Genomic DNA, 24,584 nt, shown 5'->3' with positions numbered 1-24,584 from the left:
GCAACAGTCAGAAGGACATTTTGGGCCCCATAAAAGCTACACAATCAGTCGGCCACATGGTATTGCCTAAATAACTGGAATTTGAATTGATATTGGAAAGTTATTTCTCAGTGTAATTGCTTTTGGAAACCATGCCTATCCCTATCCTATGCACTGCTGTTCTGACTCCTGAAGCAATGTAGAAGCCAGCTGACCTGGAGGTAAACTGACTTTCTACTACATTGTTTAAAGAGTCGGAACCAGAAAGGGGTATACAGATAGCTGTTTTTAGTTGCAGTTACATTCACAGGTAACGTTAAAACCATTAATAATGTGCAATGAATGTGTATTCGTAAAATTGCAGTTTTATTATGAAAAAGAACTGTGTGTTTGGAACATTCTAATTGCATTGGGTACATGGTTAGCGTGTGAGTGTAAGATACATTAGGGAAGGGTAACTTTGCAGATAGCTGAACTGTGTGTGTGTCCAGCGAGTAGATTATCTGCTCTTCCTTCTCCCACCCCTTCCAAAGGCCCTTCTATCCGTCTGTCCCTGAGCAGCGCTGCCATTGGCAGAGAGTAGAGTGGGAGTTCCAGTATACGGCAGGGAAGCCAAGCGATGGCGTCACAAGGAAGTCATGCTTCATGGCTTTGGATCTGGCCCCGGTGACCTTCACTGGGGGCCGCTGGAAAGGAGAGCTAGTCCTCTGGAGTATTGTTAGTCTGGAGGGGACATAGACGCTGGCTTTGTTCAGCAAAGCAGAAAAGAGAGCAGCAATAAACAAATGCCTTGTGTATATCAGTAACTGCTGAGTTAGCAACTTGCTGGGCCAATAATCCTCCGAATTTGTGCAAAAACGCATATATGGGGGTCTCAACCCCGTCGCTCCTTACCTCTCATATTTGTAACTATATAAGGAACACGCATTAGTGCACGTTCCCCAAATATATCCGTCCAACAGTGAATGGGGCCCTGTCTCATTACTCTGTGCAACTTGCCTGTTTGTTTAACAGTGAAACTATGTTTTGCCTGTGCATTTTTGTAGTTTTTGATTTTGTTCCATAGAAAACTGTCCCCTTGGTTTTTGTTGGGAAATGTAGTTTGTTGTTGGTCGTGCTTTTCCTTTGTTGGGGAAAGCGCAAACTATAGACTCTCTCCCCTTGACCAGCTCTACCTGCAGCTCCCCTTCAAAAGCACTTTAATATGATTAATATTCTCCTTTTCCATATAGCGCCAGCATATTCTGCTGCGTTCAGCATTCCCACCAGTCCCTGCCCCAGTGGAGCTAACAATCTATGTCTCTATCAGACACACAGTAAAGCTGGCCATACACACAATGATGTGGCCTTCCTTAACAACCAATTTCACAAATCAATCTGACAAAGCTGTCAAATTATTGTAAGGTTAGTGGACACCTAACGATCCTGAATCTAGAATTCTTTCATCCAATATCAGAATGTTACCATATTACCATGTAATTTAAAGGGCACCTTGCATAAATAAAATAAATAGCCGTCAGTAATTCTACAATTGGGTGCTAAGTACTCGTCAACAGTGCAGTGTGTCTGTTAGAAATTGTTTGTAAGCTTATACATGGTCGGGTTGTATCTAAAACAATGTATGTTTCTTCATTTTTAGCCACATGGAACAGACAACGACATGGCAGGATCCAAGGAAGGCTATGCTCTCTCAGATAAACCTTCCCGCTCCGACTAGCCCGCCGGTGCAACAGAATATAATGACCCCAACAGGTACATGAACACTGTGACTGTTGTAATGCTAATTTCAGATACGTGGAGTAAATGCATTTTGGCTATGTACGTCTTCCACTACATTGCACGTGTATGCATTATTAGGCTGTTGAACTGCAGAGACTGACCTTTCAGTCTCTGGCCTGTAACCAATATACTGGATATCAGGGGGCCGCATTAGCAGTGTAATATTAAGGATAAATATTTGACAAGGTCCTAATGAGTGCCCTATGCAGTGTTAGGGGGGTGTTGTACATAAGAGCCAGTTTTTCTATAATTGCGTTGTGCTTCCTGCCTGTATTGTAGCAGGGCATTGGTTACTGCCAGTACAGCGCGTTCCGCACATATCAGTATGCCCATCTCTTTGGCTCATTTTATTGTTGGTACAGTATTTGTGGATTTTAGATAGTCGCACACCAGAACCTACTGATAGTTTTACATTGCTTTTTCTTTTCCATTACAACAGTAATCTTTTCTGTAGTACAGTGCTTGTTGGACTTTCAAATTAAGCTTGCAGGTCCAGCCTTTGGTTAGGCCCCCCTTAGGCTACTGCTGATTGGGGCTAATTCTAGGCCTAAACACAGGCCCAAGAGCCAGCCCTGTTTCGCAGTCGTGTTAGCTCATAACAGGCTTTGGTGTATGAGCCTTACTGTCTTTTTCAACCTAACTTACTATGTTACTAGAACATCTAGTTTAGAAAATACATTCTGCCCTTTAAACTGGACTTTCAACTGTGTCTTAAAGCCCTCTAGGGTGCCAAGCCCCCACAGTTAAGAAAGCACTTCCTAGTGGTACTGGGTGCAAGCTATTACATTTATTTCTGTCTGTGGTAGCAAACTCCTTGTATGATCTGTTGGCCTTATTTAGAGATCTTTAGAGACAATAGATGGCATGTTCACTTCTCTTAAAAGAACAGTAGCACTAAAAAATAAAAATGTTTTACAGTGATTAAAATATAAAATACTGTTGCTTTGCACTGGTAAAAGTTGTCTGTTTGCTATAGAAACACTACTATAGTTTGAATGGCTGCCCCCATGGCTAATCATATAAAGGAGAAAAGGCACAGGCACATAGCAGGTAACAGATAAAATGCCATTATATTCTACAGAGCTTATCTGTTATCTGCTATGGAGCCTGTGCCTTCTCTTTTTTTTTTTTTTCTCAACTTGAATGGCTGCCCCCGCGGCTACACAACAGCTTTGGTTATATAAACTATAGTAGTCTTTCTAAAGCACACCCACTTTTACCAGTGCAGGGCAATAGTACATAATATATTATTTTGAGTCACTTTTATTTTTTAGTGTTACTGTTTCTTTAAAGCTACTGAAAACATTTATGCTTTGATTGCTTTGTTCCTCAATGAAACCCTTATGCGGGGAGATCTCCTTGGATACTAAACTGTCGAAATATCTTTGCACTGACTTGGTTATATGCATAAAAGTACCCGTAGCCATTGTGTCATACTTGTGCGTGCACAGAAATCTGCTCTGTGTGCCTTCGGCTAAACAGATTCTTGGTGTGAATCAGCCCCGTTTGACATCAGCCTCATAGTTCCACCTTTTAATCCCCTCTTACATTGTCCAGAAAGTGCTTTTTTATCAGGAATATTTTGGACTGTTTTGCCTATGGGTTTCTGTTGGCTGAGCTGATGGCTGATGTGTGTGTAAGTGACACAGAATACAAAGGAATCCCCTGATAGCACAGATAAAGCAATGACTGATTGACTGGAGGTCTGGGAAAGCCAGAAGTTCCTTTATCTGCTAAATGGAAACACGGTTAAGCATAACCCATCCTGAACAAAGTTATCTGATACTGGCTGATAGATTCTGTGGGGAAAAAGGCAAACACTAATCTGTGAGCATTTATTGTCTCTTTCCCTTTTTTATGGTTGTGCTTTCCCAAACGCCAGCGCCACACCAGCCATTTGCACTTCCAGTGAAGAAAGCGGCAATTCCCTCCTGAGGGTGAAGACACACGGAGCTACTAGTAGCAGCTACTTTTTCACGGCTACTAAGGGCCCTGGTAGACGGGGAGATTAGTCGCCCGCAACAAATCTCCCTTGTTGCGGGCAACTAATCTCCCTGAAATGCCATCCCGCCAGTGAGAATGTAAATCGCCGGTGGGATGGCATGCCCGAAAACTAGACAAATAACTCGAAAACCATTTCAAATTTGTAACGACTGTATATTTTGCAAGTTGCTTAGAATTTTTATTAGGAAAAAAAATTGTATTTTGGGTTGACTTTTAAAATTAAATTCTACTGTGATTTAAGCAGCATTATTATAAGAGAATTTGCAGATGATTTTAAATTGTTAAGAAGATTTCAATAGATTTTTTTTGTTGTGACTGGCCCAGTGTGCAGATACCCGTGTCTGGGATGTTACTGGCTGCCTGGCGTACAAGTGAATTTGTTTGTGCACTCGTGTGTGGCTGCCGTCAAATTCATAATGGCCCATAGTGGAATAAAGCGCAAGCCTTTTGGTTTTCAGACGATTTGAAGTATGTTAAAATTAAAAGGAAAAAGTTGCTTGTAATTAAGGGTTCTCTTCCTTTTATCCTTCTGTGGGAACACCTAACCCAGCGCTCAGTTTGTTTTATTTTTTGGGGCCAAGATTTTTTTTTTTATAGTTCAGAATTTGGACTGATTCCCCCCCCCTTAGTTTATAACAAGTACAACAAGCCTGCTGTATGAGCTCTCTAGCCATACCTCCAAGAATATGTGCAACAAAAATATTCCATCCATATCTCACCTTAATTGACCTCCAAGCTGGGCTTTCAGGTTAATCTAGAAGAGCAAACAAGCGTTCTCCTCAGATTTTGCCTGAACTTGCTTTCCAGCTGAGCTCCCTCTCCCCATATTACTGCAAAGGGCCCATCTAGGGGGGTCTGCCCTAGAATTACTGTATGAAAACTATTGATAAGCAAAGAGTATTTCATTCTAGGTTGTGGACCTGCACGTGGCTTGCAATTGCACAATTAGCTAGGGACCGCTCATCTTCAGGCCTGATGGGAAGAACTGGCATGTTTTATTAGGGAAGGTTAAGTTAAGGTAGTTCTACACATGTATATGTCTCTTGGACAGGCCTACCCAACTGGTATCTGGACAAAAATTGGCCAGATGTTGATCGGGCAGGTTTAAAAATCACCTCGAGGCAAGGAGTGCATCAGTGCGTTGATGTGGTCCTTTCCCCAACAGCCTGTATCCTGGCAGTGTGATCTGATTGGTTTGCCTAAGGGCCAACTGGTCAGATCAATTCGATATCGCCCATCTCAAGGTGGAAAGATCTGCTCGTTTGGTGACCTTGGCAAACTAGCGTATCTCTCAGTGTATGGTCACGTTTAGTCTACTTGGCGCACCACCCACAAACAGAACTCTAAAATAAGGTATGTTTTCAATAGAAATGGGATATGAGTACTTGAAAGCTTTTTTCTTTTGGTTCCTAATGTTCAGGCTGCCAGTGTTTCTTTCCTGCAAATGTCTCCTCACCAAACCCGCTTTGTCCTTCATTCACTGCATGCCTGACATCACACAGAGTGTAGGGCCATCAAGTAGAGCGTTACTGCGCAAGTGCCAAATGAAGGACTAGACCCAACATTCTCACCTCTCACCAAATGCTATGAGGGGACTTTGCCTCATCAAAGCACTGTGCCACCAACTCAAGGGACCTCCCAACTTACCTCGCTAACCATTATATTAGGCTAGTGGGTGGCACTCTGTTTTTCCACTGGAGTAGATGTGTGTTCCACTGGCTTTATAGCTTATCCATTCTCGATTTTCCTTCATCGTAACTGCCCGTCTCTTGTCTAAATTCATATTGGCATCTGAAATTAGCTGGAATGGATTGCTTTCGGCAAGATTGCCATCTTTCCTCTTTGAAAATGGCACGCTACTGAAGATCTATTATTTTTTGTGTTATAGGTCCACTGCCAGACGGGTGGGAACAGGCACTGACTCCAGAAGGGGAAACATACTTCATAAATCATAAGAACAAAACCACATCTTGGCTAGACCCACGATTAGACCCACGTTTCGGTAAGGACCTTTTCACTTCTTCAATACATACAGTAACATCACTTTTATACATGATAAGATAGTTTCCCCTAAGCTTAAAGCTTTTTAGCCCACAAAACAGTACAATAGAAAGGAGACCATACCATACTGGTATCTATCCATTTGGTCATGCCTGGTTGTCCTATGGCACCAAATGACCCCTTATAATACTGCCTTTGTAGGAATCAGAAGGAATGATACACTTTGCACACTTTCTGTTACCTTTTAGATAGCCCTCTTTACCTTTACCCCCTGTATAAATATGTAGTGTGGGTGATGCATTTACCCGTCTGTTGTACAGCGCCATGGTTTTAGGCTTTTCCCACTATAATAAGGGGATAATAATACAATATAATGCTTCCATGGGTTGCCTGACAATCTGTTATGCCCATTCCCATGGCCATAAAGAAATTGGTTAATAATTGTGAGCTGCTGGGGCTTGCAAAGTTCCTGGGGGCTAGGGAATCTGTAATTCCAAGTTGATGATCTGACTGTGCTAGCCCAAGGGTATATTGTGTAATGTTTTCAGTGGAATATTTACAAAAACAGCCATTTTGAAAAGATGGGGGAGAAAGTGCCATTTTGCTGATTTCTCAAGCTAAATAGGAAGCACTGTTGCACCGGTGACACTTTGGCACCTACTAATATAGTAGAAATTGCACATATGCTTATTTCACCAGTGTGTACATATGCAGAATGGATTCCCTTATGTATTGTCGGCCATATACAGACCAGTTAAGCCCCCTGCAGTCTGCATTAGCCTGGCTGACCAATACCAGACAGGGTACAAAATCCCATAAGATGAAGAATGCATCTGCTTATAGATGTGATCCTTTTCCCAACTGGCTTGCATAGATCTCCATTGTGGTCCATTCATTGGTTTAGAGGTTGGACATATTGGAATTGCAAAGTCCTTTCTAGGTATCCCATAACTCTTTACCCATTGGAAAAACAATAGAGAAGCACCCTAGGGAACTCCCAGGTTAGACAGCTGTTATGTTATATGTACTTATAAAAATATAGAGAATTTTTAAGAGGTTCACAAGCTTTCAAGCACCACTGTAAGTGCATATTAACAAGTGCCCCAGCTCCCTCATCATGTGCATGTTTGTGGTGTAGGATGCATAGCAATCGCTGGGTTGGATTTCTTCCAAAAATATTATTTTTCCCCCATCTGTTCTTTTTATGTGATCGGTGTCCTTTTATCAGACTTTGGGTCTCAGTTGAGGATAAGTTTTGCAGATGTTAGGATATAAGACTAAAGGTGGCCAGAAACTATCCACTTGTTTGGTAAAGCGAGCGGATCTATTCCCCAATATGCCCACCTTGGGAGGGCAATATCATGCTAATGCAGTCGTTTGGCCCTAGGGCCAAACAATCGCATTATAATGAAGGGGATACGAGCAGTCAGAGGACCACATCAAAGAGCCAATGTCCTCGATCTAACAGGAGAATCAAGCCGGCCATTTATCTGTTCGGGAGACCTGTCGGAGGGCCCCATACACAGCAGGTAAGCTGTCGAATCGGTCTAAGGGTAAGAACCCACGATAGATCGCTGCTATTGCAAGTGAGTAACTGTTTCGAAAATGCTTTCTACTGGCAACAATAGAAGTCACCGATGGAAAGCCTTTTGCATCGCTTCATTTTCGAAAGTCGCGTAAAGTTGCCTGCAGGAGGAACCTTAGCGCAACTGGGATTACCAAAGCCATGGGAAGGGCCAGGTGGAAAGCCTTTTTGGAGCAGTTACTCACCCATGATAGCAGCGATCTATTGCAGGTGACTAACTTGCGTTGTGGGTTCTTACCCTAAAGGACTAGGATCGGCAGCTTTAATCTGCCCGCGTACGGCCACCTTTACAGAGACAGTGTTGTTTCCCATTAGTTTTACTCTAATTGTGGGAGCGTTGGTTCTCTAGACTAGGCCAACGCGGTGTACTTCAGCCCTGGCTATAAAAACACAGAAAAATGTTTATTGTATAATCAGTCTTTTGGTTTGAACTTAGCCCTACATCAGCACAAACAGAAACACCCTTATTCATCCACCCCAAATAAAGGGCAACAAAGCCAGTCACCATAGCAACTACCACACCACAAAAATATTTTGGTGCACAATGTGCTGAAACTGAATACAATTGAAGTGAAATGTAATCTAAATCAAATATATGCCGATAGACAGGTAGCACCGGAACCCAAAGATATGTAGAAATAGCTCTGTGAGTATCATTTCCAGTCCAACGATTTACTTAGCTCCCATAGTATTACAGACACACGTGTCAAAGCTTTTCCCCAAGGACACCCCACACAGAGCAGCGGTTGTGCAGTCAGGCAGTTCAGCCATATTGCTACATGTGACCCACGGAGTGGTTGCATTCTGTATTATAAGAGGTTTGGGGTACTGACGTTCTGCTAAGTTTTGAATAGTGCGATTCTGTGACCCTGCTCGGCAATGTGATGTGCTCTCTATGAAAGGACAATTGTTTATTGGGTCCTTGAATGTCAGAGTTTCAGTATCTTAAAGTATGAGTGGTATTTGTTGTGTTTGTGCAAGTGAAACCGGCCTAAATTCCTATTTGTCCATAACCAAGGTTTACTCTGAATAAGTAATATATTCTATTCTATATATATTCTATATATTAAATTCTATATCAAATGTTCTGTTCGTTCATTACTGGAACTATCTACTAAAGAGAAGTGATCTTGGCAGGTTAGCAGAATTAAGCTGGCCATGCACTCACTGATATTATCATACAAGGAGGTTTTGTACCATATTCAGTGCTTGTATGTTGGATCGATGAGACAAAAGCCTTGGATATCAGGTGGGACAAAATCTGCCTTTAGGGCTGAATCGTCAGATAGGGGTAGAATTCTTATTGTTTCTGATGATTCAGCCCTGAACATCATTGACGGTTCAGCCCTGAACCAGTGGTTGCAGGAAAGATCATAATTATTACGTATATGGCCACCTTAAGAAATCTAAAAGGCGCCAACCCATTAGTGATGTTAGAAACTTTGGTTTGCCCTTGGCAATGAGTGCGGGCAGTCATTGCTCATCAGTGATATCAATCAGTGATATCCAGTGCAGACCACTGTCCAGCAGTGTCTTTTAAGGATTACAAGATGGACAGATGTGTTTTGCAAGTTACCATTTTTGGACGATAATCAAGATCAACGTTTTCAGGTGATGTCCATTCAAGTGATTTCAAGGTACAATTTGAGTGTTTTGTCTCCTTTCCATTGAGCTACAGGATGTCAATAAAAAGTTTGGATTTGCCTTATGTGCCGTTGCTTCCCAATTTGGCTCTTCTGGAGGAGCTTGGAGCAGTGGGAGGGGGCTCGGTCTGAAGGCCACTTGGGATGAGGTTTGGGGAGTATGTCTTTTCTCACCTAGATACACCTAAAAGGTCAGTTAGGATAAAGGTGGCCATTCATGGGTCGATTTGAGCTGCTGATTCAGGCTCTTCAGACTAATTTGGCAGCTTATCTGCCCGTGTATAGGGATCCCCTCATGGGCTTACCCAAACAGTTTCTGGCCTAATTGATTCTGCTCATTAATGCAGTCCCCACTAAGATGGGTCCTATTCCTGTTAAGTTGTTGTAATTTCATTACTCCAATATCGCTTACCTTAGGTGGACATATCTGTGGAAAGATCCATGCCAAACAAGCAGATTTTTGTGTGCGGCTGCCTTAGGATTTGGGGTGAAAACTTGTTTTCTTGGAACAAGAAATGAGAACAATACCCCAATGTTCCTATATTTGTAACCTTGGTATGAGCTAATGGGACACTTGGATCGCCAAGAAGGGGCTTAGACTAAAAAAGGTCGGAAATCTCTGCCTTAAGGAAAATGCATGATTCCTTGCAATGATTTGTCACCTTAAATAAAAAAAAAAAAATCAAACATAAAATGTTTATATGCTGGGTGCATTTTCCATTTAAACTGTATCTTTAGCAATAGTCCCATTGGGTAGTGGTAAAGGTGATATTTTATCACAGAAGCTGGTTGGGCCCCAGCAGGCAAGGTGCCAGAACACTGATTTACAGCCATATAAATGGAAGTAGAGACAATGGAGAAATGACTGCAGTGTTCTTTTATTTTCTGCCTGACGTCCCACTGTTTGCCCTGTTTGTGGGAGGGGTAACCCGGGAACATTTAGGGCTGAAAAGGAAAAAAGAAGTCAAATTACCTTAAATAAGAGGCTTGGCTTTATGTGATCATCGGTTCTCTCCCCCGAGCGTCTCATTTTGTCTTGCCCTTAATTGCTGTTTGTTGAAGGTTAATTATCATTGCTGGGCAGAAATGTGCTTAAATATAAAAGGGCAGATTGTTTACGGTAAGCTTTAATTGGAAACTTGTCTTTATTTTGGAAACGTAATCTTGCCCTACCCCCATTTTCTGATCCCCCTGGATGGGACAAAGCATTTGTTGTTTGTCTGCTTGTGAGGTCTTAGCTGCCTCGGCCTCAGACTCCGGTGCTCGAAACCAGCAAATCTTACTCGTGACTCTTAAATTAGGGGGCTCCCTACATATTAATGATTGAGGGTAATTTGTTATGTGCACAGAAATGGTCACTCTAACGGTCAGATACTTTCCTATGGAGCAGAACAATTAACAGCCTACTGGGCAAAATCTAGCGGCACACTGGGCAACAATACAGGGGTAATACAGTGAGGTCTATGGAGAGCCATTACATGGACCCCATAAACCTGCCTGACCTAGAGACCTGCTGTCAGTGGGCCCCATACTTGGGCCAGTCTGGAGGGGATATGTATGGGCAACTTTACTCAGCCAAGGAGCAACAGTCAGTCTTTGTACATCCCTTAAAATAGAATTACTTAAGGTGGCCATACACGGGCCGGTTGTAGCTGCCGATATCTGTCCCTTACACAGATTCGGCAGCTTATGGGCCGTGTAGGGGCAAGAAAGAGGGGCATGCCCGACCGATATCTGGCCTGAAATTGGCCAGATATCGATAGGGCAGGTTAAAAGATTTAATCGGATCGGGGGCCAAACGATCGAATTCGCCTATATTTTCCCCGATATCGCCCACCCGTAGGTGGTGATATAGGGAAAAGATCTGCTCACTTGGCAGCCTCGCCAAGCGAGCAGATCTTCATGTGTATGGCCACCTTTAGACAAGTGGATGGCCAGATTGCATTGACCAGTACATGACCATGGCGGTGGTTGATATGTGCAATTTTAGGCCTAAAGCAGTAACTCCAATTACAGGCTCTTAGGTTTGGCTCTTAGGCATTTGGCCTGGTTTTCAGTTTGGCAAATGGCTTTTCTGGTTTTCAGTGTCCAACACTGAGTGGTACTGGCTCTACGTCCATGTATTGACCATAACAATATAGGTAACCATAAAGCTACAGTTTGGGGATCGAGCAGGATTTTATTGCCTTGCTGTTCCTTTCCCTAAGCGATTGAGCAGAGCTTTCTGTGCCCCTGAGTGCTAAGCCGTCGTCTGTTAGATCAGCCATTGTGTTCCCAAGTAGAAAAGTTCATTTCCTGCCTCCATTTCAATTACCAATAATATTGTGACATTGTTAAAAATGAGAAAAAACTGCCTTGTGAACTCATCCGTGGATGTGGGAAGACCTGTTACTGAATATTTCCCGTAAATGGTTACCTACGCTCACATAAAATACTCATTAACTTTTCATCTTCCGCTATTGTTGCAAAATACAACAGTTTAGGATGTATGATTTCTTAGCTTTTGGTACCCTTGGGCTTTGACTTGCAGTAACAAAATGTACATTGGATTCAACATAATTTGACCCCAATGAATCCAGCCGCTGCATAATGCAAACGGGCAAGTCGTTTTTCAGTGGGTGTTCTTGCAATATTTGCTATTCTGTTTAGAGGGGCAATATATCCGCTTGTTCAACATGATTGCGCTATGAATAGGGCTTGGGCTGAACATAAATTTTGCCTATTTTAATTATGAAAAATCTTTGGATTTTGTTATTTCTTGATCTAAACAGGGAAACTGAAGCTCCTCCATGTTTGGTCCCTGCAAGGCAAATAATAGATTTTGCCAGTGCACGAATAAACCAGCTGCATAATTGACTATTGCTAACATAATAGTGAGAACAAAGTAGCGAGGGGTTGTACACTGGGAATCTAATTATCTACCTTACAAGGAACAAACATGGAGTAGCTTCAGATTCCCCTTTTAGCTTAAGAAATAACAGAAATCATAGATTTTTGGTGATTAAAACAATAGGCAAAAAGTATTACTCAGCATAAGCCCTATATGTTGCATTCATGTTGAACAAGGGGTTACACTGCCGCTTTATGCAAACCTATAAACACATTTTTATTGGCCACATTCCCTCTAAAGGCAGCCATACACAGTCCAATCCTTACAGTATCCCACTGACCGACCCATGGGTAAATGAGCAGAAACCATACGAAGTTCCATTTCTTCTATTCTCCTCATGCTGATAGCTGTACGAATTGGAATAGCAGAAAGAGGAGGCGGGCTAGCAGAAAGAAGAGGCGGGGCTAGCAGAATCTTACAAAATGAAGATTCATTGAAATTTTAAGCCTGTCCAAACGCCCAATATCCAGGAACATAGACGAGCATCAGGATCTTCATCCCGTTCTACTGACATTAGTACAAAACTTTTGCTCATTGGAGTTTACATGTTTGACATTTGGTTCTACATCATAAATCATTTCTAGTGGCAGGAGGGCACAGTGTGTTTTTGCTGATTTATGGCCCTTTGGCCCTGCCTGTGGCTTCCATGACGTGTTGTGTCTACACTGCCTGAACGGTTGTCGGTTGCAGGTTATCTTTACCTTTGGGCAGTTTATAGGTAAACAAGGAAAGTGGTGCACGTTGCCCTTTCCAATGTTGATGGCTTAGATGAGTTGCTCTTTTATTTGCTTGTCGGGTCCGTGCCCAATGGCCATTGTTTGGCATTTGGTCACACTGCTTACATAGAGCATCAGCCGGTCTATAGCTGCCCATACATGGGCCAATATTCGCTGCTGGCTCAGCCTATACAGATCAAGTCAGTAGATTATTGCCTGGACAGATGTGCAAATCCCATCTGGAAAGCCCACTGCAGGGACATTGACACTTTCAGTTTTAATAGGGAGGTGTCTCCGTGCCTATATATACCCTAGTGTCACTCATCTTTTCTATTGGTTGTGCCCCCTGCCACCCCCAGCTCACCACTTACTAACCTGTGTAGATCTCAAATATGGCTTAAGCTTTGAGTGACGACACACTTTGTGGTAGAGAAAGGTTCTGATTAGCTGACAGACAAATGTTATCAGTATCACTATTTCTCTATGTGCTCTTACCTGATGGGGTGCCATAAGCTCTTATATATGAACACGTCTTTAGCTAGGGGGTAAATTATTGAGTCAGCCTGAATTGACCTATCACAAGCCCCAGATCCAGCGAACGCTGTTTCTTTTATACATTTGCCAGTACTAGATGCAGTGAGATACCAGCAAATGCTACTTGCATAATCCTTTATTGGCAGATTCCCATTGTACCTACCACTGGCACCTGAGGGTAAGTTGTTGTAGGTGGGAAGTTTTACACAGACTTCAAACAAAACCCTAATCTGAGGATCTAAAAACTTGGCCCCAGTCATGATACGTTGCCTTGATAACTGGTAAAGGACAATGAAAGGTTAATTTACTAGTCGGGTGGGGGCCAAAATGTTGGGCACCCCCAGTGAATTTAATGGCAATGTTTTTCCCCCCAGGCAGGTGCTCCTTTTAGGAATGTGTTTGCAAACAAGGCTAAACTTACCATGTCCTTTCTTTTTCAGCTATGAATCAACAGAGGTTGAGCCAGAGCGCCCCAGTCAAATCGCCGCCCGCGTTACCGCCCCAGAGCCCTCAGAGTGGGGTGCTAGGCAGTGGCGGTAACCAACAACAGATGCGCCTCCAACAGCTACAGATGGAGAAAGAGCGTCTCCGGCTAAAGCACCAAGAACTGCTTCGGCAGGTGAGGCCACAGGTTAGAAACCGCCTTTTGTTTCTTATCTATGTGTTTGTCTTGTCCTATAAGAGTAGCCAAGGGGATGGTAGATTGTGCTCAACTTGGGGCGCTCGGGTACTGAGGGTCATTGGCATTCTGTAGCCAACACTAGGCGTGAAACCTATGAACAATGACTACCCCCCCAAAGCTTGGTCTCACCCACCAGGCTGCACCCCTAACAGCACCTTCCCGCTGCACTATGGGGTAACAGAGCCGGGCTGGCTAATGAAGCCCTGGCCTTGGCAGGAGTTGGGGGCTTTTGGCACACAAGGTGCATCACCCTCACAACTGGTTTGCCGGCAGCTTAACTGTAACACTTGTGGAGTCAGCGTGGCACCCTGATTCTCTGCCCGCCCTGATCCCATTGTAAATAATATCGCTTGGCTTTACATTAATCGCTTCCTTTTAAAGCCAGACAATATATTGCCGTGCAGCACCTCGCTGAATACCTGAAATAAACTTCTCTGGTTTTTCTCGTTTTCGGGTTGAAAAACCTGTCTTTGAGCAGAAACCTTCCCAGAGCTCGTCTCAGACAATATTGTGTTCTTTTTCCCCCGCGACGCAGTTGTTTCTATAACAAGTCGCTGACATGCGTTGGCTGCACGTTTTTCTTCAGGGATTTGAGCCCTTTGTGTGCCCGAGCCTTTGATCATTATTGCTGCCCACAAACCGGATATAAACTCTGTATATAAACAGCTTTTATTCCCTGTTTCTCTTAAAGGGTTGCAAGAGTTGGACCGACCTTACTGTCTTTTTAAAGAAAATGGTATAGGGGAATGATTTAGTATACAGAGCATAGAGTGAGCCGCCATATTGCTTTCACATGCCATTATGCTTATACCTGTAAAATCATCCCACGAGCCGCTGTTTTACCTTTAACTTGGTGCTTTCATACTACATAGGGGTAATTGGATGATATCCATAGTAGTGTATGGGAGATCTGAGACTGCAGCTCACATGATATCCCCTGGGTTATATTCTGGCCCCTATAGCTGCTGTTTGGGGTAAGCTCACAGAGGGCAGATAACCTACATGGGGTTGTGCCCCTATGCATTCGGGCAGTTGCCCATATATAGGGCAGATGCAGTTGTACAGTTGAAGCAGATATATTCTGCCGCTTTCCCTAACCAAACAAGCAGTTATTGAATTTAATAGTACACAGGATCCATTGTTTTCCAGGAACTCGCTCTCCGCAGCCAGATCCCACCAATGGAGCAGGACGGCGGCACTCAGAACCCAGTGTGTTCAACAGGGATTTCCCAGGAGATGAGAACAATGACAATGAACAGCTCCGATCCATTCCTCAACAGGTTTGGGCCAATTCTTATCTCCCTCTAGTGACCCCTTGTAATATTTAGCTGCTCCCGCCCGCCATGAACTTGCTTCCTAGTAACAGGCTGTATGAGACACACTGGGGCTCATTTACCAACACTGAGCAGTATATAGCAACCAATCGGCAATGAGATGCTTTTTTTTTTTTTTTAACTAGCTGAAGGAAGGACATTGAAAGCGGAAATGTAATTTGTTGCCATAAGTAACACCTCAGGTGTTGATAAATGAGCCCCAGCAATTAGTAGCACAACATCCACAGTAATCACACAGTTACACACTGGCAGGTATGCAGAGGATAATCTACATTAAAGACAACCCACAGTAAATATAAACTGTTTTGGAAGGTCTTCTTGCTTGGTAGTATATACTTTCTGAGCTTTATTTAACCATATTTCTTTCTCATCAGTGGAACATATCACTCCAGAGACGAAAGCACTGACAGCGGGTTGAGCATGAGCAGTTACAGTGTACCCAGGACTCCCGACGATTTCCTCAACAGTGTTGATGAAATGGACACAGGTCAGTTTGTCTCGCCATTAGGGGCACACAGTTACAATCTGTAGGGTTTGAACCTCATGTATAAGTTGTTTGATTAAAGGGCACTGTCCTTGAGAAGGTCTAGTTCAGTAGACCCGTATCACCATCTTTGCCAGGCTGTCGGATCCAAATAATAATGTCCAAGCTGCCATCGTAGAATGCACCACATGACCCTAGAAGTGATGCCACATGTGGGCAGATCACTGAAATTCTACAAAACAGCCCACATCTCTCCTAACTTCCCCTGCAGGGTACCCACACCCCACCTGCATAGTCAGTCTTCTTTGACTGAATCCCAACCTCTGTCAGGTACCCACGGAATACCCCCAATCTACTAAGATATGCCCCCCCCCACCCCTTTAAGCAAAACAGGGATTGTTTGCCCATATATTGCAATATATTCAAGCTGACCAACTACGTCACTGTCACCCCCGGTGTGGCCGGTCCTACACTCGCTCACCCCCGGTGTGGCCGGTCCTACACTCGCTCACCCCCGGTGTGGCCGGTCCTACACTCGCTCACCCCCGGTGTGGCCGGTCCTACACTCGCTCACCCCCGGTGTGGCCGGTCCTACACTCGCTCACCCCCGGTGTGGCCGGTCCTACACTCGCTCACCCCCGGTGTGGCCGGTCCTACACTCGCTCACCCCCGGTGTGGCCGGTCCTACACTCGCTCACCCCCGGTGTGGCCGGTCCTACACTCGCTCACCCCCGGTGTGGCCGGTCCTACACTCGCTCACCCCCGGTGTGGCCGGTCCTACACTCGCTCACCCCCGGTGTGGCCGGTCCTACACTCGCTCACCCCGGTGTGGCCGTCCTACACTCGCTCACCCCCGGTGTGGCCGGTCCTACACTCGCTCACCCCCGGTGTGGCCGGTCCTACACTCGCTCACCCCCGGTGTGGCCGGTCCTACACTCGCTCACCCCCGGTGTGGCCGGTCCTACACTCGCTCACCCCCGGCCTGGCCGGTCCTACACTCGCTCACCCCCGGTCTGGCCGGTCCTGAGGAGACATTGAAATAAGAGTATAACAATACAAAAAAATAAGTGCTAAGTATAAACTGGATATATTTAGTACAAAGAACTGCATAGCCCTAATTAAATGTTCATAAAACCATAACTGTATTGAGGAAAGGTACATTTTAGCAGCATAATGCTCCTTTTAAAGATTTTAAATAGAACTCGGAACTGACAGGTTACTGTTGCATTCTGTTTCTAGGTGAAGCTATTACCCAAAGTACAATACCTACCCAACAGAACCGGTTCCCAGACTATTTGGAAACCCTTCCTGGCACAAATGTGGACCTTGGCACGCTAGAGGGAGAAGCCATGAATGTGGAAGGGGAAGAACTTATGCCGAGCCTTCAAGAAGCTCTCAGTTCCGACATCCTCAACGATATGGAATCCGTTCTGGCAGCAACCAAACTAGATAAGGAAAGTTTCCTCACGTGGTTATAGAAGCATCTGCAAAACTGATTTCTAAATACCCGAAGGATTGTTCATGTCTGGAGGTGAAACTGAGTTTATGATATATACAGAAAAAATATCAGGCGGCGAGCAAAAACTACTTTTTTAAAAAAAAAACAAACAATTATTTTTTGATGTTTTTAGTATTCTCCACCCATTGCTGCTTCATTGCGTCTGATATATTTGAAAGAGCCTTATGAATCAACCACACCAGTCTTTTCCTGCTATAGCTGCCTTTTTCAGACATTGGTTTGGCCTACACGGATCAAGGATGCTTGGGAAGCGCTGCAGCCGACGGGGCTCATGTACATAGCACGCAAATCGTTTGGAATTCACCAGCCAATCCCAGAGACTAGAGACCACGTCCTAAACCCAATATAACATTTTGTATAAAGGTGTTTTTTTTTTGTTTTTTTTTAGAAATGTAGTGTTCTTATTATGGTAGCAGTACTGCCATACCAACGCTTCTCAGTCACTTTGTGTACTCTCAGCAATCCATTGGCTGTTTTTTTTTTTTCCATCTATACCCATGGCAACTTTCCATGGAAGTCCTTATAGCAGAATTGGAGATGGAATCTGGTGCCTCTTTGGTCAGTGTAAAAATATCTTCAAACAACGGGGGGGATTGGGTGTGTAAGTTCGCTGGCCACTTCAAGCTCTGGGTTTCACAAATGCAAAGAGAAGGGAAAAAAATGATTGGTTGGATATGTTCCTAAGCCAACATATTATTGGAATGTGTAGGGTAGCATGGACAGAGAAAGTGGCGAAGTTTGCATAAGTATGGATCAATAGATTCTGCATATAGACCACAGGGGTGTGACCATCTCAATGATCATAAGCTACAACCCCCAGTACCATCCGATAGCAATGGTTTGCTCATAGGATGTGTGTGCCTTCTCCCAAATCCCAGAACCCGTCAACCTACCTCTTGTCATTTTTCTTTTAAATCTAGAAATCCGAGAAATGCCTTTTTGACTTTTGCAATGGAAATCTTAAACCTATCGATTTTTATAATGTTTTAAGAAATCTGGTAGTTGTGGGAACTACATTTTTACATGAAAGTGTTAAGAAATGAGTCTTTTTAGAAGTGCCTGCACAAAAAATAGGTCTCTGTACTTGGTATCAAATGTCTGTCGGAAACCCTGAGAGAGAAGGTTGCTATGTCAGTGGGATCGTCTTGCCTTACTGTACAATATCCAGTGTTGATATGCTGTATTCCTGCACAAGGGCACTCCATGAAACCAATATCTTTGAAGTTATTGCCTTTAGAGGAGACCTATGAAGGTACCAGCAAGGTAGCTAATTCTTAGGGCCACCGTTCCAGCCCGGACATATGGCGGCTGGATGATAAGAGATGGTATCAGTTCTGAACTTCCTTGTCTTTGTTCAGCACCATTGGAGAATTTCCTCATAACACCAGCAAAAAGCAAAAGCTACTGGTGGGCCAACAAGGAACAGTACCCTTGATACCACTAACTCAGCCAGGTAAGGGGGTGTCACTGCGCCCTGAGTGGAGGAAGTTTGAGATGCCTATCTTCTTTGCTATATTTTTGAACTTCTACAGCAGCCCTAGGAATAAGGTACATTTTGTACAAAGCTGAATGTGCTGCTCCTCAGGTTTATAACTGAAACTTATGATTACCGTGGCGCTGCAAATGGCCCTGTGATGGATCAGAAGCTGCACGGTGAGCCACTGAGTGAGTTGTCTCAATGGCCATGAAAAAACCTTGTTGGGATGGAGGTTGTTCTGTCATGTAAACTTTTACATTGCTGTGCTCTGTAGATCTTTACAGTAGAACTGCCAACCAAGAGCAATCAGAAACATGCTGTTTTATATATAGAATTTCATTTGCCTTCTATGTGCAGAACCACTACCAATAACCTATACCTGCCACAAGTGGTGGTTGTTGTTGATGGCCATTTTTATATCTGCTGGACTGTTTGGCTGAGAATGCTGGTAGTTTAGAGGCACCCATGGTGAGAGCTATGATTAACGCCAGTTGAGTCCCCTGTAGCCATTTAACAAGTAAATACCAGGTATTAGAGTGCGTCTTTTTTTATAGAGCAGCACTTCAGGTCTTGCAGGCCAGTGAGACCCGTGACCTGTATAGGAGGAAAGTGGGCTCAGTGTGGCATTGATCTGACGCCTTTGGGTTTGTTTTAGGACTTGCCTTGATGACGGATGTAAGAATGATCAATTTCAGTTCTATTTAGTATAAACCATTACATGGTATAAGACAAGGTACCCGTGTCGGCCTCCAGAAGCAGCCCAATCAGCATCAAGCTGGACGTTTTTAAGCGCCTTCTGGTCAAATATCACCAGGATGCATATATTCCATTTGGCAGTGAAATGCCTTCATCACATGGTAACTTCTCAAGTAACTGTAAGCCTTTACCAGTATTAGCCTACTTGTGCGTGTCTGCTTAAGCAAATACCTGGCCGGCACAGGCCGAATTAGTGGCCGACTTTGCCTCTCCCGACCAAGTCGGGGACACATTGACCTGTGTTTGGCGCCAATTATGTACGGCCAGCTTTAGTTTCCCCCTAAGGTCTGATTGATCCATTTGTTCTGATAAAAACTAATATCAGTGTAGCTTTTACTAAATGTTTTTAAATGCTCGTTTTTGCTCCTTTTTATAGTTAGCGTGCAACCCATCCATGAATTCATCAGTAGCCAAAATAATGATTTCTTTTTTTAAACAATATAAAGTCTTCCTCACCGGGATGTTGGCAATAAAAGGCCCAGCTAGATACCTGTTCTCTATCCCAAATGCAGACGGAGTGGGACCATAGCGATGGAGTTATAGCGAAAGTCTCTACCACGACTAATGCTCTGGCCATTCTAGCGTTTAACTCTGAGGCCTAGGCAATGGTGCATCATGTGCATCGGCTTTTCACATTTAGGGCTAAACTTGCACTTTAATATACACACTACATGTTCTACCTCTATACCAGCTCTGCAATAGCCATAACTTTCTGACGTATTTACTTGCCAAATATCTTAGAGGAACTTAGAGTGATTTGTCTTTGTACGTTCCATTACATCACCGAGGAGCCACTGTATGTGCAGCAGATAATGTTATCAAAACACTTGTGTGTCGTTTACAGGTTGTTTGATACTGAATTTATAGCATGTGTTTGAGAAAGCGGAATAAGGTACCAGTACGTAAAGGCCGGGGAGTCATACCGACATGGATAACTGAACAAGCCAGTTTATCATTGAAACAGATTTATTATTGATTCTCACGTATCTAGCATAATCATTTCTGGTATATTACTGCATTGTTTCGTGTGTGTCCTGGTTAGGATACATTATAACTGGTGAAAAAGTCAGTTTTTACTTACTGTCGGTCAGTTTCTACTGACCATCGGTAGAAACTGACCGTCGCAGTTCTACAGTTACCTAACTGCCACCGGCACAGTGCACAAGCACGCCATCCAAATAAGTATCTACAAATCCAAAATAAAAATGTAAATCAGTTAATAACTCCTGTTTGCAGGCATTGTGGTTGAGTAATTTTTAAAATTTTATTTATTTGATGATTTTTTTAATCTTTTTGGTTAATGCACAACTGGCCTGTCTTTGACATAGACCGTGAGTGAGAGGCAGATTCTTTGGGGTTTTGAGTGCGCCCCCTATGCAAAGGGTCAGCGCTGAGCTAATAAATGACACATAATTCTACGTTGTAGAAACCGACTAACATTGTCAGCGTTGGCGCAGCCTGTGGCCCTATTACTGCTGTGGAACAGGGCTTGGGTGTCCCTCTGATGGACGCCGTCATCTCTCAAGTTAAACCCCCGGTAATTGTAAATGAATGCGAAATGTTTTTATTTTTTATGCTTTCACACTACATTATTGTATATAGATATCACTCCTTCACACTGCTGTTGAGATATGATATGTAGCATCTAGCCATCGTGTATGATATAATCATGTGTATCACAAGTGTTAGCTTCCATTATCAATGTCTTCGAGTCTCTGCTTTATCTGTTGCTCCCCGACGAGTCAGGGGGGGGCCGAGACAGAACAACACTACTCAGTTGGAGACTGCGGAGAAACTGTAAATAGATTATGATTTATCCATTGTAATGTTCAGCCAATATCCCTTGGTGTTCCCTTTCTCCTCACCGTGTCTATTTAAGCTCAGTAGATGTTCCATTAGCTCTGGGGCTCTCCCGTCACTTTCCACGTTTCTGCAATTTTTTGTTTTTCTGAATGAAATGATCGGATCCCTGACCGAAGCCAAAGACTTGTCCAAGACGCGTGTACTGGTAGCTTTCCTGTTTACACTGGTTCATCTTCAGAGCCGCAGATCAAGGGGTGCCCATGTGCTGTGCCACCCAACCGTGCCTTATAACAGCTAGAGAGTTAGGTAGGCTCCGCTGGTAGTAAAGTACGGCCGACACACGTGACCTATTTCCATCAACTAAAAAGCCTGCATTTATTGTGTTTCCATGTTACTGTAAGCTATCATACGGCTTTGCCTTGGCATCTCCCCCCCTCCTGGCTAGACATGGACTCTCCTATAGTATGTCCCATAGCTACCAAGCAGACCTGGCTCATGTAATTGTAAATATACCCAGTAAGCCATACCTTCATAATATTTTAAAGATTTATTTCCCTTTTTTATTTTTTTAAAAAACTCTCTACAGCCTCCAAAATAACATACCTCTCTCCCTACATTCAGTCTTATGCAGGTTTTATATCTGAAGCAGCTCAACTTCAGCTCTCTGAGCTACTTCCTGGTCTGGCTTGAAGCCCCACCCCCTTTGCTGTTCCTCTCTTTGACCATCTTCACAGTTGGAGAGAAGAGGAGAGCTCAGTGAAGGGGGGTGGAGCTTCACTCCAGACAGCGGAAGTTGAGCTGCTTCTGATATAGAATCTGAATGAGACTGAGTGCAGGGAGAAGGGTTTGTTATTCTGGGGGCTGTATAGAGTATTTTAGGGGCTTTTATGATGAAAAAAAGGCTTTTATTTTAGGACGGCCTACATGTAACTACTATAGTTTCCCTTTTGAGTAGCGAGCCTGTTGCATGATATCCGTATGAAATTCAGTAGACACTAAATGGTCCTAAAAGGGAAAGACAAATGGTTTTTATAAAGTATTTTATGCCTAAACCTATTAAATAATCAGTGGTGATGGAGAGGATCCCGACATGGGATAACCAATCAGTGTTGGAACACAAGCAATGCAATAACGACACTACAGCTTTGCACATGCGCCCGATCAGTACAAAATGGATTCCATAGTCGCATTGCGGTTTTACTACACAAGGGGGTGCCCCGGGCTCTTTTAATTTGTTTTTTTTTTTTAACTTTTTCATATTTTGTCTTATTGTAGAGAATTGCTAAATGCACACAGTAAATATATGTTAATCTCGTTTACTTTAGATTAAAGCATGCCAGTATATTAGGTACATGAACTCTGTTACATTTTCTTCCTGTAAAACATTTAAAAGTGAATAATTTTGTGATATAAATATATATCTTGTTGTGCTTACGTATCTTGGTTTTAATTTTTATTTTCCTTTCTGAATAAAACTGTACCCCCCCTCCCCCCCATACAATGTGCAGACCAAAAATTGTCCTTTTTAGCTTTCTATCTAGAACAAATGTGTGACAATCTCCCCCCCCCCCCCCCCCCCCCTTTTTACTTGATACCACGGTTCCGAATGGGCCGCGACTTCACACAGTGATTGTTGACTATATTTCTACCCACTTAATAAAATAAGCTGTAAATATATTTCCTGGGGGTTTTTGGTATGTTGTCAGGTCTGTTTTGTTTTCCTTTTTGTTTTACGGGTTCAGTTTATATAGATCATTGCTCTCGACTAGCGACGCCACTTTATTTGCAGTCTGGAAACTCATGGATATTGGGATTAAAGGTAGGTTTCAGGTTTGTTTTTCTTATTGGATCTACTAATGCATAATGCCCCGGAAGGCTGCTTCTTCAGGCAAATGATACAAGGCAATGTAAAACATGTCTGCCAAGTAATCACGGAAAAGGTTCATAATAAAGTCATGTCATGGTGTATATAGAGGATAATGGACGGCCTGCTCTAATGGATAATGTTATTATAAGTCACAGAGGAGCAGGGTTCATTCATTATTCTCTCACCCCATGTTCAGACTTGCAAACAGGCCCTGATAAAGTAAATATAAAGTAAAGTAAAATATTGGCAAAAATGCAGCACTGGATATGTCTGTGACCCTAGTAACCGTAACGGTGCTTGTCATAATGTTGGTGTAGTCTTTCTACTAACTGCTGTAGCTTGCCTGACTGTGCTACTATGGATGCCGCTCCATAGCCTGCCCAGCAGCGCTTCTTTATGTTATTAACGGTCATTGATAAGGATATATTTTGCGGTAAAGCTTACCCATACATGTTAGGATATTTCAAAGATCTTTTAGTTATTGTAGGACTGAGCTCATCCTGAAACGAGCGATTAGCAACCATTTTGTCTAGTTGAAATTGGGAAACCAACCTGCTTGGCCCTGCAAACATTTAAACCAGGTGTGCCCTGACTTTTCCATGGGCGATCGACTTCTGACTCCTCCCAGCGTACATATGCATAGCCAATAGACACACGGAACCGCCACATTTCCCGGCTTCAACATGGTCCACCAGAAATCCATGGGGATCGACGTTTTGGCCACCCCTGAGTTGTCAGTAGGCAAAAACCTGCCCCATTGGTTTTCTCACTGATGTCGGATGAGAAATTGCTAGATGTGCAATCATATGGTGCCCAATAAACTTATGATAATTTGACGGATTTGTTGGATCGCAATGAAATTGGTCGTTAGGGAGGGAAACTTAGTGTATGCGCATCTTTGGGTGCACTAGTAAATGGCCATTCTGTAGATAATAAGGTTCATAAATTCAGGGAACTCCTGAGGCCTCAAGCGGAGTCCCTTATACAGTTCATAGAATGCTCCGTGCCTTCTACATTCCTTGTATTTTTAAAAGAATTAAGAATTGTCATTAGAATCTTTAGCTGGTTGAGGATTGTTGATCCATAGCGGGTCTCAGAACAGACCTGAATGACGCATTTGGTCCACCGGTTTCAATCAGATTCCAATTAATCTTAATCCAGCTCATATCATTCATTTCATTGCTGTATTGGGTTTCCAACCTTTATTATGGACCTGTTGGGCAGGTTGGAGGCCATAAAAAAAAAAATCCTGGGAGAGGGTACATTTATTTATTTTTGCATTAAAAAAAAAAAAAATATATATATGCAGGTTGCTTCCCAATGAGAGCAATGGGAAACTGAATATCCTGTAGCAGGTGATTGTTATTATATTGCCATATTATTACTATTAGGTACAGGGGGTACAAGTTCAAGCACACATGCCCTGTATATGACACCGGGGGGTATCTGCCACCTATGTAAGAAGTCATAAAAGCTGAAAGAAACCGTTTTATACCCATTTATAAACAGTCTAATTTTTGTGGTTTTTGAA

At 43.3% G+C, this 24,584-nt stretch overlaps 1 protein-coding gene across 4 annotated transcripts in view; it reads left to right on the top strand.

Moving 5' to 3' along the window:
* The window catches only part of yap1 (Yes associated protein 1), a 41,834-nt gene extending 18,972 nt beyond the window's left edge, over positions 1-22,862 (top strand). The window contains exons 3-8 of one of the 4 annotated variants that reach the window (XM_012956606.3): positions 1,619-1,731; positions 5,651-5,764; positions 13,572-13,750; positions 14,963-15,093; positions 15,522-15,634; positions 16,871-22,862. In XM_012956606.3, coding sequence (XP_012812060.1) covers positions 1,619-1,731; positions 5,651-5,764; positions 13,572-13,750; positions 14,963-15,093; positions 15,522-15,634; positions 16,871-17,109 — 889 coding nt within the window. In that variant the 3' untranslated portion in view covers positions 17,110-22,862. 4 annotated transcript variants of the gene reach the window in all.
* Positions 22,863-24,584: the final 1,722 nt, after the last annotated feature.

Source organism: Xenopus tropicalis, chromosome 2 (genome assembly GCF_000004195.4).
Source record: "Xenopus tropicalis strain Nigerian chromosome 2, UCB_Xtro_10.0, whole genome shotgun sequence".
NCBI classification, from domain to species: domain Eukaryota; kingdom Metazoa; phylum Chordata; class Amphibia; order Anura; family Pipidae; genus Xenopus; species Xenopus tropicalis.
This window is presented reverse-complemented; position numbering and strand designations above follow the sequence as displayed.